Below are 12,611 nucleotides of genomic sequence, written 5' to 3' on the forward strand. Positions count from 1 at the left end.
TTCGCTGTTGTTTAGTACAATAAGAGAAGACGACAGTTCAAAATGACAATTTTTTTGATTATCGGTCAGTTCAAGAGGCATCTGCTTTTCAAGCTTTTTCACCTTTCCAATCTGCTTCATATGCCAAATGAACACAGAATGATCGACGCTGAGTTCTTTGGCAACTTCTCATGCAGTTTAAGAGGACAGCTTCAGTGATGGCTCTCAACTGGTTGTTGTCAACTTCCAATGGCTGGCCGCTGCATTCCTCATCTTCTTTGCAAGACTTCTTGAACCACCACTGCACTGTACGTTCATTAGCAGTTCCTGGGTCAAATGCGGTTGTGGTGTTGCAAGTTGTCTCCACTGCTTTACGACGCATTTTGAACTCAAAGAAAAAAAATCACTCGAATTTTATGTTTGTCTAACATTTCTATAGTCTAAAGTCAGTCAGTAACAAAAAAGACCCAAAGAAACGCGCATTAAAATGAGGTATATAACACAATCATATCTATTTAAGAATGTATTCCAATATCAAATGGCAAAGTTCAACAATGAAAAAGCACAATTACTTTTGCACCAACCTAATAGAATGATGAAAATTTGCGATCTGGAAAAATCAAGTTATGCATGCCTTTTTATCTGGAAGTGTAAAAGTGGTTTCTTCACCCTTCCTAGACAGGTCCATTCTGCCTACACAGGTGCTGTACTAAAGCTATTAGCGCAGGGAGTTGGGACGGTTGCTCCCCCGATTTCACACATACTTAGTGCTAGTCGGCGTGGCTCCCCGGCCCTCTCAGCCCAGGTCAGGGAGGGCGGGCAGGAGTCCTGAGCCGCCCTCTCCTCCAGGACCCGAGGGCTCAGGGTCAAGGCCACTATGGCCATTTCTCCTTCAGCTTTTGGACTTATTTCAAAACACTGAGAAGAAACGTTCTAACAAACTGACACGAGCCCAGCCTAACGCAGGGTACACAAGACAAAACGCCAGCACGACGGGTACGTTCCGGTTTCACAGTCTGCAGGGGCCTCTGTGAATACCAAAAAATCTCATCTCTACAGCTGACTGCAGTGCTGACTGACTCCATCTTCAGCAGCTACGCAGAGCCGTGGCTAACTACCTTCCCGTCCTCACTGCCCAGCAGGGGCATCAATCCAGAAGAGACCTGAGGATGTGTTTCCACTCCTCTGTGAAAGACGACCCAACCCTTCGCCAACCACCATCAAAATAAAGGCCACGTATCACACGTTCGGTCTGCCGCAACCCTGAGCAACGTTTACTGAAGTCAAAACATCTCACATTTATAGTTTCTTCAGCATGCGCACACTTCTCTCTTGGCCAATTTTACAGCTGAGAAAATAAAACTAAGAGAGCAAGCCGACAAGAGGTACACACACTGGGAAGCGCAGAACTGGGGTCTGACCTTGGTGTTTCACTGAAATCCAGCGCTTTCTCCAGCAGGGCCTGGCCGCCGCCCCCCGTTGCACGTGTTCACCCGCGACTGGGCAGGAGGCCAGGGAGGAGTTCGCGTCCAAGTCGCCCAACAGTAACCCCAGGGTCGCTCAGTGTTTTATAAAATGGTGTCCCAGGTTCATCCACACATTTATAATTTTTCAAGAGAAAACAAATCTACCTTCAGCATTTTTTTATTTGCTGTGTTCTTGCCACATTCTCTCCTCAGCTGCTCGCTCATGGCTTGCAGCTCTCTTCCAAAGTGAATCATTCTTTCTACGGCAGCTTGGCTTCCTCCACACAGCTGGCGTCTTAACTGGCTTGAGTCAACTTCTGTAAGCAAAACAGACAGGTACTTTACTACCTTACATTTGGGATACAATGGAGAAACAAACATAAACTGCTTACAACATTTTGGATGTTTCATTTAGTAACTACTTCCTAATATTTTACCTAAATACGTGATTTCTTTTTAATTTATTATAATATGGAATCTTGTGGCTTTCTCTAGGGCTCATGAGTCTAGGATCCAATATCTATCTAGCTTGGAGTTGAAAGTCAGGTGACAAGCTTTCAGTGTTACGATGTACATGTCTCAAGGAAAATGGTATGAAAAATAAAGCAGTTTTCTAAAAATATAGCAATATTGCAAAAAAAAAAAAAAAAAGGAAAAAGTAACTACTTCCCAGGCTACTTTAACTGACACAGAACAGTTAGAAGGTAAGATGGTCTAAATGACTCCAATAAAAACACAGACGATACCGTACCTAATCAAAAGGGTTAATTACTTTTAGGAAAATATTTTACAGTTTACATATCTTGACTGACAATAATCACTGATCAACAATGCAGAAAGTATACATCAGTATTTAACAATATATAAAGCACTAACCATGACGGTAACAGTTAATGTTTATGAAGCACTTACAGGCAGTTATCGTCACACCCATTTTACAGATGAAGAAACTGAGGCAAAGAGCTCCTAAGTAATTCACCCAAGGTTACACAGCTAGTAAGTGGCAGTTGCAGAATTCAAGTCCAGGTGATCCGGCTCTAGAACTCCTGCTCTTTATCCCTAGGCACAAATTATTCTTAGAATATTGAGGCTGCATGCTAATATTTGATAGGGTAAAACTAGGCTGCCTTTCAGTCATACTCCTTGCTTGAAAGAGTGAATTATACATGGGAACACATGTCCTTAACAAGAAGGTGGTTGTGTAAGTAATATTAAGTTTGCATTTATAAAACAGTTTCTAGCAATGTTAATAAATTCCTTTTAGTATCAAAATACTATAAAATCAAATAAAAATTCATAAGCTTCAGTCATTTTCACTCTCCAATTGATGGGAAAGTTTGCTGATTGTTTCACTTTATGGTACAATTTACCACACAAGTTGTCCACAAACTAAAATTATGCATGCTAATATATTTTTCAGCCACATAATTTTGAGGGGGAAGGAACCAAGGGAGGGTGTCAAACAGGCACCTACTACCTGCCAGGCACTGAACTATGAATAGTCGCATATATTCAGATTAAATGAATTAGAGAAAATTTGATTAGAATTTATAAAATCATCTCTACCCATGTGGCCTATCTATATTGGCTATACTGAAACAGGTGCACAAACTTTTTGCATCTCCAACCTTACCAACCTTTCAAAGGACAGTGAGCACTGATAAGGTAGCACTGCTGCACTGCTGAAGGCACTGCAGCTGTGCAGAAGCAGTTCAGCAAAGAAAACTCCAGAAGATACTAAGAATTAAACTCTACTCTCTCCTGCAATCCACTCTCAGAGACTTCTAAGAGAATATGTTACTATCAAATCCAATGGCACACACATCTTTAAATCTGATCTATGTTCATCAGCTGTGAATCAGTACAAGTAAAAACATAACCTTGTAGTCATCATTTTTTATTAAAAATGTAAGAAATATCACTGCAGACCCATTTCGGTGTCACAATCTTCCATTTCGTGGTCATGTTTAGAGCTACCATTTAGGAAACCATTGGATGAAGTTTCTCCAACTCCATTGGAGTAGTGATCTGTTTCCATGTCTACATCATTACTGAAAATGAAAAAACAAACCTAATTTTAGAAATAGCACACTTGCAGCTTAGTTTAATATCAATTAGTACTCAACTACAGAGCCTACTTATAAAACTGACTTCATAAGGCAATAGCAATCTGGAAAAAAGGTATTTAGTTAAATCTTGAATGTATTCAAAGCCAAAGATGTAGCTAAACTTTTAATGAACTTATAGTCCTGGAGATAAAGAAGGAAAAAGATACATGTACTAAAATGTCGTGGCTTTAAGACTTCCTATCACTATGGACAAATCATTTCTTAGCACATATTTCCCACTATCTTTCAAACTTAGATCTGCATTTCATTTAATCAACTCCTGCCCTAAAATACCAACCCCTTGCCCCAAGCATGTAAGGGAAAAACCTCCCTGATAAACAAACTACTCCTGGGACCCACCTCATTTCACCTCTTTCCCTGCCCTCATACTCAGCTCGCTTCTAGGCTTCTCTTTCTCTAAGTCTTAGCTTTTCAGCATTTGTCCTTACTACTCAAAATTATGCTCTTTCTCAAAGGTAAGTGACGACATGAAAAATGACTACTCAGTCTCATCCCCTCAGCCCTTTTCAAAACCCAACACTGCTTTTCTCTGACAAGAGTTTCTTGTTGGCTGAAGATTCTAAATATACTGCAGAGTCTTAATTTTTGAAATGCTGTTTTGGAGATACCTAAGGCATTTTCAACTAGCCCATTTCACACTGACTGGATGAATAACATGTGCCAGCAGCTCTAAGAGGCCATGCTGAGGTGGCCAACGTTTGCCCTTCATTCCATCCACACCTCAAACAATAATATCTAACCTTCCAAATTTCTCCTATGAAGATCTAGGGAATGATTATACAGTCCAGAAGGAAACACTTGATGAAAATTTAGAAAATATTTAAATAAATTAAAATGATCATTTCTCATTAAAAAAAACAATGTATATTCATTTATAGGAAAAACAACAACAACAACATCGAACGCAGAGAGGCAAAAAGCACTTTATGCATAATGCCAGCAAAGGTAACCACTGGTTTCCAGCCTGGGCGAGTGGGTGCATACACACTTCTGTCCGTAAGACCATCAAGCTCAGAGATCTAGAAGAACAGGGCGTGGCCCCAGCACATCTCTGCCAGTTAGAAAAGCTTGTTTAGTGTCTTCATGAAATTTGAGAATTGATAAGAAATCATCCTGGGAGAGGTAACAACTGAAGTGGAATTTTACAGCTTGAATAAAAGCTGGGATGGAGGATAAGGCGGGTGGGGAGAAGGGCATTTCTCATGGGGAGTCCAATGGAGAAAGCGCGAGTCTAGAGGTCAGACATCCTGGGAAGTAGTCGTCGTTCTGCAACTTACTAGTTAACTAATTATTCACCTTAAAAAAAAAGCCATTTACTTCTCTGGTACTCAGCTCTACATCTGTAAAATGGTTTTCATAGTTGGTTAATACCATCTTTGCCTACTTCACAACACTGTCGCAAGGAAAGCCATGTACAGACTAGAAAGTAACTGTCACTGCGGGACAATTTAAGGCAGTTTAAGAGCTTACTTCTGTGCTGCACACAAAAGGGCATGCTGTTGTCATCAGCCCCTTCCGTTCAGCTTGCTTCCCTCAACTCAGCTAATTACAGGTCTCTTTAGCAACTTCCTGCCATGACACAGTATTTAAGTGAAAAACTCACAAAGTAACTGCAAGCCTACCCTCAGACTAGGTAGAAGTGTCTAACAATCATAAAGTACTATCAATAAATGCTATAAAGTATGGTGATGCACTAGAGGCTTAACTGTCCACATCTCCGTAAGACGTTTTCACTACGATATTGGGATTTCATCCTTGAGTGCGTCATCTCTCTGCCTACCCTGACCTCCTCAGCAAGACAGTGCCTTTCCTACTGCTGTTCTTGGGTCATTTCTGTGGATTTCACAACTGGACCACAGAATACCATTATTTCAGGACATATTTGTCATTTGTAATAGACAACCTGGAAATTCTGATTAATCTCCAAATTTGTAAATGCAGATTTTTTACATGCACTTCTCCAGAATCATATTTCCATTGAGAGTCCCTGTAAACATTAGGTGCTGTCTCCTTCAATAGGAGAATTTTGCACTGAGGCATATTCCCCTCAAAATGCAGTGTGACCCATCAATTCATGTTCTAAGACCAAACCAACATCAATCAAATTGATAAAAATCTGTAAGAACTTGCCCTCACACACTAGCATTTAATTCAAATGGTTATATTTCACGAACCTTTAGGTTTCATGACTAGAAACTTGAGTATGTCAGAGTCCCATGACAGGAACACCTCTTCTCTCAAAGCTCTTCGCGGGGAGAGCTCGCTGAGCAGCGGAGTGTCTGACGCCCAGTGAGTCTCCAGTCCTCTCCTTGTGCTGGATGTTTACACACGACTTAACTATCTGCTACACGCAAGCCACTCAAATTAAAGGTAGGGTCTCACCAACAAATATTTTTGTAAAGTTAGTTATTTGCAACTCAGGAAACACTCCTCACACTGAAAAACCCACACACAGAGGAAAAGTAGTTGTGTATGTATCACATGTCAACTCCAGAGCTTAAATACACTACAGTGACTTAACTTGGAAACATTAACAAATGACATTCCTGTGACCACCGTAGGGGTCTGCGGTGGCAGGAAGGCAACAGAGAGCCTTGATCTGCCCCCGTCACCCCTCCAGAGGGAGAGGGGTGCAGAGGAAGAGGAGGGAGCCTCTGGGATGAACACGAGGCGCACGGGGAACTGACTCCCCGCCCTTTCGTTCTCTCAGACCCCCACTGTGGCCATCTAACTCCATTTTCCCAAATGACTTCAGACGCTGCCTCCCCGTAACAGGGGCTGCTCACAGCGACGCCAACGCCAGGGGCCGAATTACCTGGTGAAGCTGCTGGGCTGCTGTGACCGGGACGTGTTCATGCTGTTCAGCTCCGGCACGTTCAGGCCGGACGGCGGGTGCTTACTGTGGCAGTACGCCTGATGTGCTTTGTTAGATATCACCCCGTTACTACAGCTCTCAAAGCCTGGGGGAGAAAGAAGACACTATAAAAACAGAAACAAATCAGGCTGCAACAGATCTACCATGTTCTGATGATGTACTTAAACCTTTTACAATGTGGGAAAGTCAGTGGACCACTTAAATAGAAAACAAGTGGATACCTTCTTCTAAAGAACATCAGGATACCTAATTGTGTAACTCCTCCTGTATTTATTGAAGGCTTAATTATGCATCTCGTTTATCCCTGCCATGAGGCCCAGTGTTACCACAGCCCCGTTTTCCTAAGAACACACGGAGGCCAAGGATCTGTCCCAGGCTGACAGGACACGGAAGTGTCCGGGAGGCGCCGGCTATGGGCACGAGCATGGCAGCCGCACACTGCAGGCTGCCGCCGCCGCAAGCTGAGCGGCCGCGAGGGAAAGGCGCTCTGCTGCGGAAGAAAGAGCAAAGGTGCCGCTCTGCTCCGCGCGAGCACAGGGAACAGTCCTTGGGCTGGGTTTGAGAAAGTTAAACGAGCAGAGGAAAGGTAAGACCTTGGGAGAAACAGAAAGAGACAAGCGGAGCAAAAAGACTGAGGAGGACCTGAAATAAATCTGCAGAAGTGATGTCATAAGAGCCAAGAAAGGAGACGACATCAATTAAGACTCACCAAAAGCCTCAGTGAGTCCAGGAGGAAACGGACAGGCAGACCTGACTCCTGCCAGCAGCCGGGCTGGGAAAGGAGGAGGGAGAGGCAGTCGGCTGGGAGCCGGTGGCTTCAGACACCACGGCCACGTCACTGCCTTCACATGTACACTTCACTGAAACACACTGCCTTCTCATTACCAGGGATCTCTGACGTGACTTCTAGAGGCAAAACGCGAATGGTGCCCTTCATTTATGCAGATCTGTTAGTAACCCACTCTTAGAGACAGCTCATCTTGAACTTACTTTCTGGTACCAAAAATGCACGAATCTGACCTGTCCACAATTCTTCTTCCAGAATCTCTTGAGCTCAAATTACAAACATGCAAAATGCTAGCAGAAATGTCTACATCTTTTTTAAAAAAGTTATTTTTGTTCAAAACCATGAAGAAGGGTAAAAACTGTAAGATAATGTCTTAAGACTGAATCTCACCAGAAAAATGTGCAGTACTTCCTTTCCCCGATGCTAAATTGTGGATATTCATTCCGTGGCTGGGGCTCATACTTGGACTACTAAAAGGTCGAGGACTAACAGGATAACTGTCTTGAGACTTTGGACTTCGGCCTCCCAAACATCGTACTTCACTATCTGTACCATTCACCATTTCTATAAACTGACGCACTCTAAAAAGAGAAAACAAAAATTTATTTACATCATCTTCAGATTACTGTTTAGTTACCTAATAGCAAGAGACTTCTACAAGGAAATACTTTAATAATTTGCATTTATCAGTAAGTCTGGCCTTTAGATAATATACTAAAAATGTTAAATATGGTTCCATATACTGTACTGCTTAGAATATTTAAAAATTTCCTGAAAAATGAGAGTATAATGCAAAAGACATTGTATCACCTTTAATCAAGATTTACTAAGAAACTGAAAATCTATATGTAGCTATAGTAAATCAAAATAGACCTCATTTTTTTTTTACCTAAAATAATCAAAATAATATTTGCACTTGGACGCAAATCAAATAGTACCTAAGAAGTACCTGATGTACTTTTATGTACACACCTACCTTCACACAAAATAAGGGCCTACTCCCCACATTTCCTCACCCCAGTCCCATTTGCAACCTCTTGATCAAATGGGCCACATTTAAACTTTTATTCTAAAGCAAAGTAGTTCTGTCATCTGGTTTAGTGTTTCTGATGCTTAAAAAGCTTAAATCTTAAACTTAATCACAGCTGAATTTTAAGATAACAAAGCTTCATACAACCAACAACAAAAAAAGCCAAATAGCTATTATTTATTTTAAAACAATGAAAGAAACATAAAGCAGTAAGTGTAAGTGAGGATGAAAAACTAGAATCTTGTCACTGTTGGCAGGAATGTAAAATTGTACAGGGCTATGGAATTGTGAGGACTGATTTTCAAAAAATCAAACACAGAATTATCCTATATTCAACAATCCCCCTTCTGAGCATATATGCAAAAGAATGAAAGCAGGAACTCCAACACAGATGTGTACACCCATTATGCCAAGGGAAGTAAGGCAGTGACAAAGGACAAACATTTTATGATTCCATTTACATGAAGCACTCAAGAGTACTCAAGTTCAAGTGTACGGAGACAGAGAGTAGAATGGTGGTTGCCAGGAGCCGAGGAAGAGAGGGAAATGCAGAGTCAGTGTTTAACAGGTACCAAGTTTCAGACTGAGATCATGAAAAAGGTTCTAGAAATGGATGGCTGGTGTGGCTGAAAAACAATGTGAGTGTACTAGAAACAAGGTGAGTATCAGAAAACTGTACATATAAAAAAGGCAAATTTTATGATATGTGTATTTTTACCGGGTTTCCCTGTTAGCTCAGCTGGTAAAGGATCCACCCACAATGCAGGAGACCTTGTTTTTATTCCTGGGTCGGGAAGATCGCTGGAGAAGGGAGAGGCTCCCCACTCCAGTATTCTTGGGCTTCCCTTGTGGCTCAGCTGGTAAAGAATCCGCCCGCAATGCGGGAGATCTGGGTTCGATCCCTGAGTTGGGAAGATCCCCTGGAGAAGGGAAAGGCTACCCACTCCAGTATTCTGGCCTGGAGAATTCAGGACTATACAGTCCATGGGGTTGCAAAGAGTCGGACATGACTGAGCGACTTTCACATATATTTTTACCGCAATTTTAAAAAATGCTGCAAACTTACTATAAGGTATTTTACAAGAGAAAAAATAGATATCCATCCTCTAAGAGTTTCACTTTTTTTAAATACAGGGATAGAATGACAGAAGAGCAAACACAAAGTAGAAAAATGCCTCCTACTTAAGAGTCCTCATATTCCTCAATCTGTTACTTAAATGTGCTATATTACAAAATTATATCTAAATACCTGAAACAAGGTAAAACAAAAATTAAAACTATTAAAGCAGGAAAATAATTTTGGTTATGTAATGCACATATATAATTAATATAACATTCATTAAAAACTCACTTTAATGTGAAGAGGAGGTTGGGATTTCTTTCAAGTAAACTTGGATATAACTGCTGTGTTGTTTCAATGGCTTCTCCCATTCTTCCTGCTAACACCAACTTCTGAATTCCTATTTAGAAAAAGAAAGCAAAAGATAAATTTTATAAGAACAGAAAAAGAAACTTAGTAGATCCTCAAAAAATTAGTAAAAAAAATCTTTAAATTATGATGAGTCTGCACTTATTTTTCTAACTCAGTTTCTATTTTAAGGAATATTTTCAGACAAAATAACCAATTAGAAAAACAAGTACTGTAATAAACTACTAAAAAAAAGTCAAACATATAAGTAATGTAGGAAAAATAGCTGTTAAACAATACTGATATATTAAACACTAAGATGAAAAAGATGGGTATATTATGTCATACACTGTGGTGACGGTTTCATGGATATATACAAACTCATCAGGCTGTATATCCTAAATAGGCATCGTTTTTCATATGTCAACCATACCTCAATAAAGTGGTTTTTACAGAAAGGACCATAGGAGATATTAAAGAAATAATAATCAAAATGTCTTATCAAATACTATATAGCCTTTTGAACCCAGTACTAAATGAAAATTAGCCTCTGAGTAAGATCTGAATTCTAGAGCCACTGAATGAGCATGCCCTGAGGGTTAGATAAGGAAAGGAAAAGATTGAGCAGACATCTCCTGTTTGCTACAGCCTATACAGGTGGTGAGAAAGAGGAGCATATAATCAGCTACAACACAAAGTCATCAGTGTGTTATAGCAATCTGACCTATGCGAGTTTTGCTCGAATCCCTCATGATTTCATCCCTCATGTCTTGTTTTTGTCTCGGCGCCCTCATCAAGCCACACCCTCCCTGATGGACCAACAGCACCAATTCTAGGATGGCTGACTGTGGATTAGTTGTCATGCTGGTCGGAACAGGCCCCAGTCGGAACAGGCCCCATAGCTCTTGCCACTAGCATTGGGACAAAAGCAATAAATACTTAAGACCCACACTATCTTAAGTTTAGATAGCAATTTAAGTGCAAACATCTCACACACTATCTCTACTAACACCTAACAATCATGGGACTACTTTACCTGTTGAAAAACACACACACACTTCTTATTAAATGTTTACTTTCTGAAAGCTCAAGAAAACATTTTTAAAGCAAAAGTGGCAAGCATTTTAACAAAAATTTCTCCAAAATTCTATCTTTCTACATCCAGAATACTACTATAGTCCTGTGAATTTTTTTAAGGTAATCTTCAAAAATGTCAGTAAAAGTCAATTTCAGAGGCATAATTTCAAATTAATAAATTTGAAAAAAAACATTTAAAAAATCAAATTTCTAAAAGTCAATGTAACCAAACCTATAATCTGAAAACACGTGTTAGCCATGCATCACAGGTCCTTACTTTGTCTATTTTTAATGGAAGCTAATTCTTCTAGAACGGTCTGGTCTGTAGATCTGGCAAAGGCCTCTGCTGTGGCACAGTACCCATGGTGGACTAAATAAGATGAAACCATTCTTAAAATAAAAAGAAGAAACACACAGCTTTTAGTTAAGAGAATACATGCTTCATACTGCAATTTACACACACAGTCCTACTCCGGTGTTACAGAACCAATCTGTGCCCTGGGAACAATGAAGGCTTTAACTACCTCAGGTTCAAGCTCAATTCAGAACATCATTTTGTCTTATGCACAGAGTTATTTCCAAAAAGATAACTGCAGATGCTATGGTGAGTCTACTCTGCCTGAAAAAGTATTTCCAGACAATCAAAGGACACGAAATAACTTTGATTCTTAGCACTCCATTATCCCCAGGTCCTTTCCTATTATTTCCCACCCTTACTCAATCATACTAACCATAATTTCTATTTTACCATTATCATATGACTTACCCTAGTAAAGGGCTGGCATTTTGTAAAATAAAGAAATTTAAAAACAATAGATTAACTCTTTGTGTTCTGTAGTTTAACTCTTTGCAGTCCTGTCCACCAATTACATAAAACGGGTCACAAAGTGTGAACACAAAAAATACGAAGGTGACCCCACAGACAGAATCTCCCGAGACAAAGTCTATGAGGGTGATAATATTAATCAGTGAGGAGTCAGCCTTCTAATCTAAATCAGGTAGTATGTTCGTGCACAGGAGATGAATTACTCAAATATGATTGATGAGTAAGTGACACTTCCAAAGAGCAAACTGATTTTTTAAAAACCAAGTGGTATTTATAAGTATGGTATTTGGATCTAATGACGAAATGTTAGAAAAACCGTTGACCTAACAGTATTAACTGAAATACCCAATATATCTGTAAATATTCAACTCTTGAACCTGCCTCAATCTGGCACTACTAAGGGCCCAACCGAAAATGGTATGAAGCAGTGGTTCAGGGAGGGGACCGAGCTGGCACGGGGAAATTTCTAACAGGTTTTTTTCATTTTATTTCATCTAAATGTTAGATTAGTTTAAGAGGGTAGGGGAGAGCGTTCTCACATGAACTTCCCCCAGTGAGGATCTGTTCTGTGAAGAATGGGGCAGGGGAGGGTGCTCTCCCTGCAGGCTGGCTGCAGGACTAGGATGGGGAGCGCTTCCTCCTGGGCCGCCTGCCGCGCCGCTCAGCGGGGACCGCCGCAGAGCCTTAAGGGGGGGACCCCGGGGCAGTCCCGGCCCAACCGCTCTGACTCGCACTGAGCAGGGGATGCCCAGTCAGGGCACCTACTCTTCCAACCGTGCAGGGCAGAAACACCGGTGTCAAGACTCCAGAAAGAAGCTCGTTCTCGGAATCATCATCCTGCCCAAAATTATCTCCTCCCAAAAACATGCCAAGTTTTAGGAGATTTGTAGATTTAAGACTGTCAAAGCAATTATACAGACATTTAAGATGAACTGTGTCAGACTGAGGGTATCTTGAATTTTCTTGGGTTGGATGATGATAGTGAAAATGACTACTTAAACTTAACAGTATTTATTTTGAAGTGTGCACTACTT

The 12,611-nt window shown here is 40.7% G+C and overlaps 1 protein-coding gene across 1 annotated transcript in view; it reads right to left on the reverse strand.

Annotated features, from left to right (window-relative positions):
• The window catches only part of RANBP9 (RAN binding protein 9), a 68,913-nt gene that overhangs the window by 8,365 nt on the left and 47,937 nt on the right, over positions 1–12,611 (reverse strand). Inside the window, exons 7-12 of the mRNA XM_020903675.2 lie at positions 11,029–11,141; positions 9,618–9,726; positions 7,627–7,817; positions 6,390–6,534; positions 3,375–3,496; positions 1,611–1,762 (exon numbers count right to left, since the gene is read on the reverse strand). Of these exons, the coding sequence (XP_020759334.2) occupies positions 1,611–1,762; positions 3,375–3,496; positions 6,390–6,534; positions 7,627–7,817; positions 9,618–9,726; positions 11,029–11,141 (832 nt within the window). The remainder of the gene's footprint in view (positions 1–1,610; positions 1,763–3,374; positions 3,497–6,389; positions 6,535–7,626; positions 7,818–9,617; positions 9,727–11,028; positions 11,142–12,611) is intronic.

Source organism: Odocoileus virginianus, chromosome 27, assembly GCF_023699985.2.
Source record: "Odocoileus virginianus isolate 20LAN1187 ecotype Illinois chromosome 27, Ovbor_1.2, whole genome shotgun sequence".
Classification (NCBI taxonomy): Eukaryota; Metazoa; Chordata; class Mammalia; order Artiodactyla; family Cervidae; genus Odocoileus; species Odocoileus virginianus.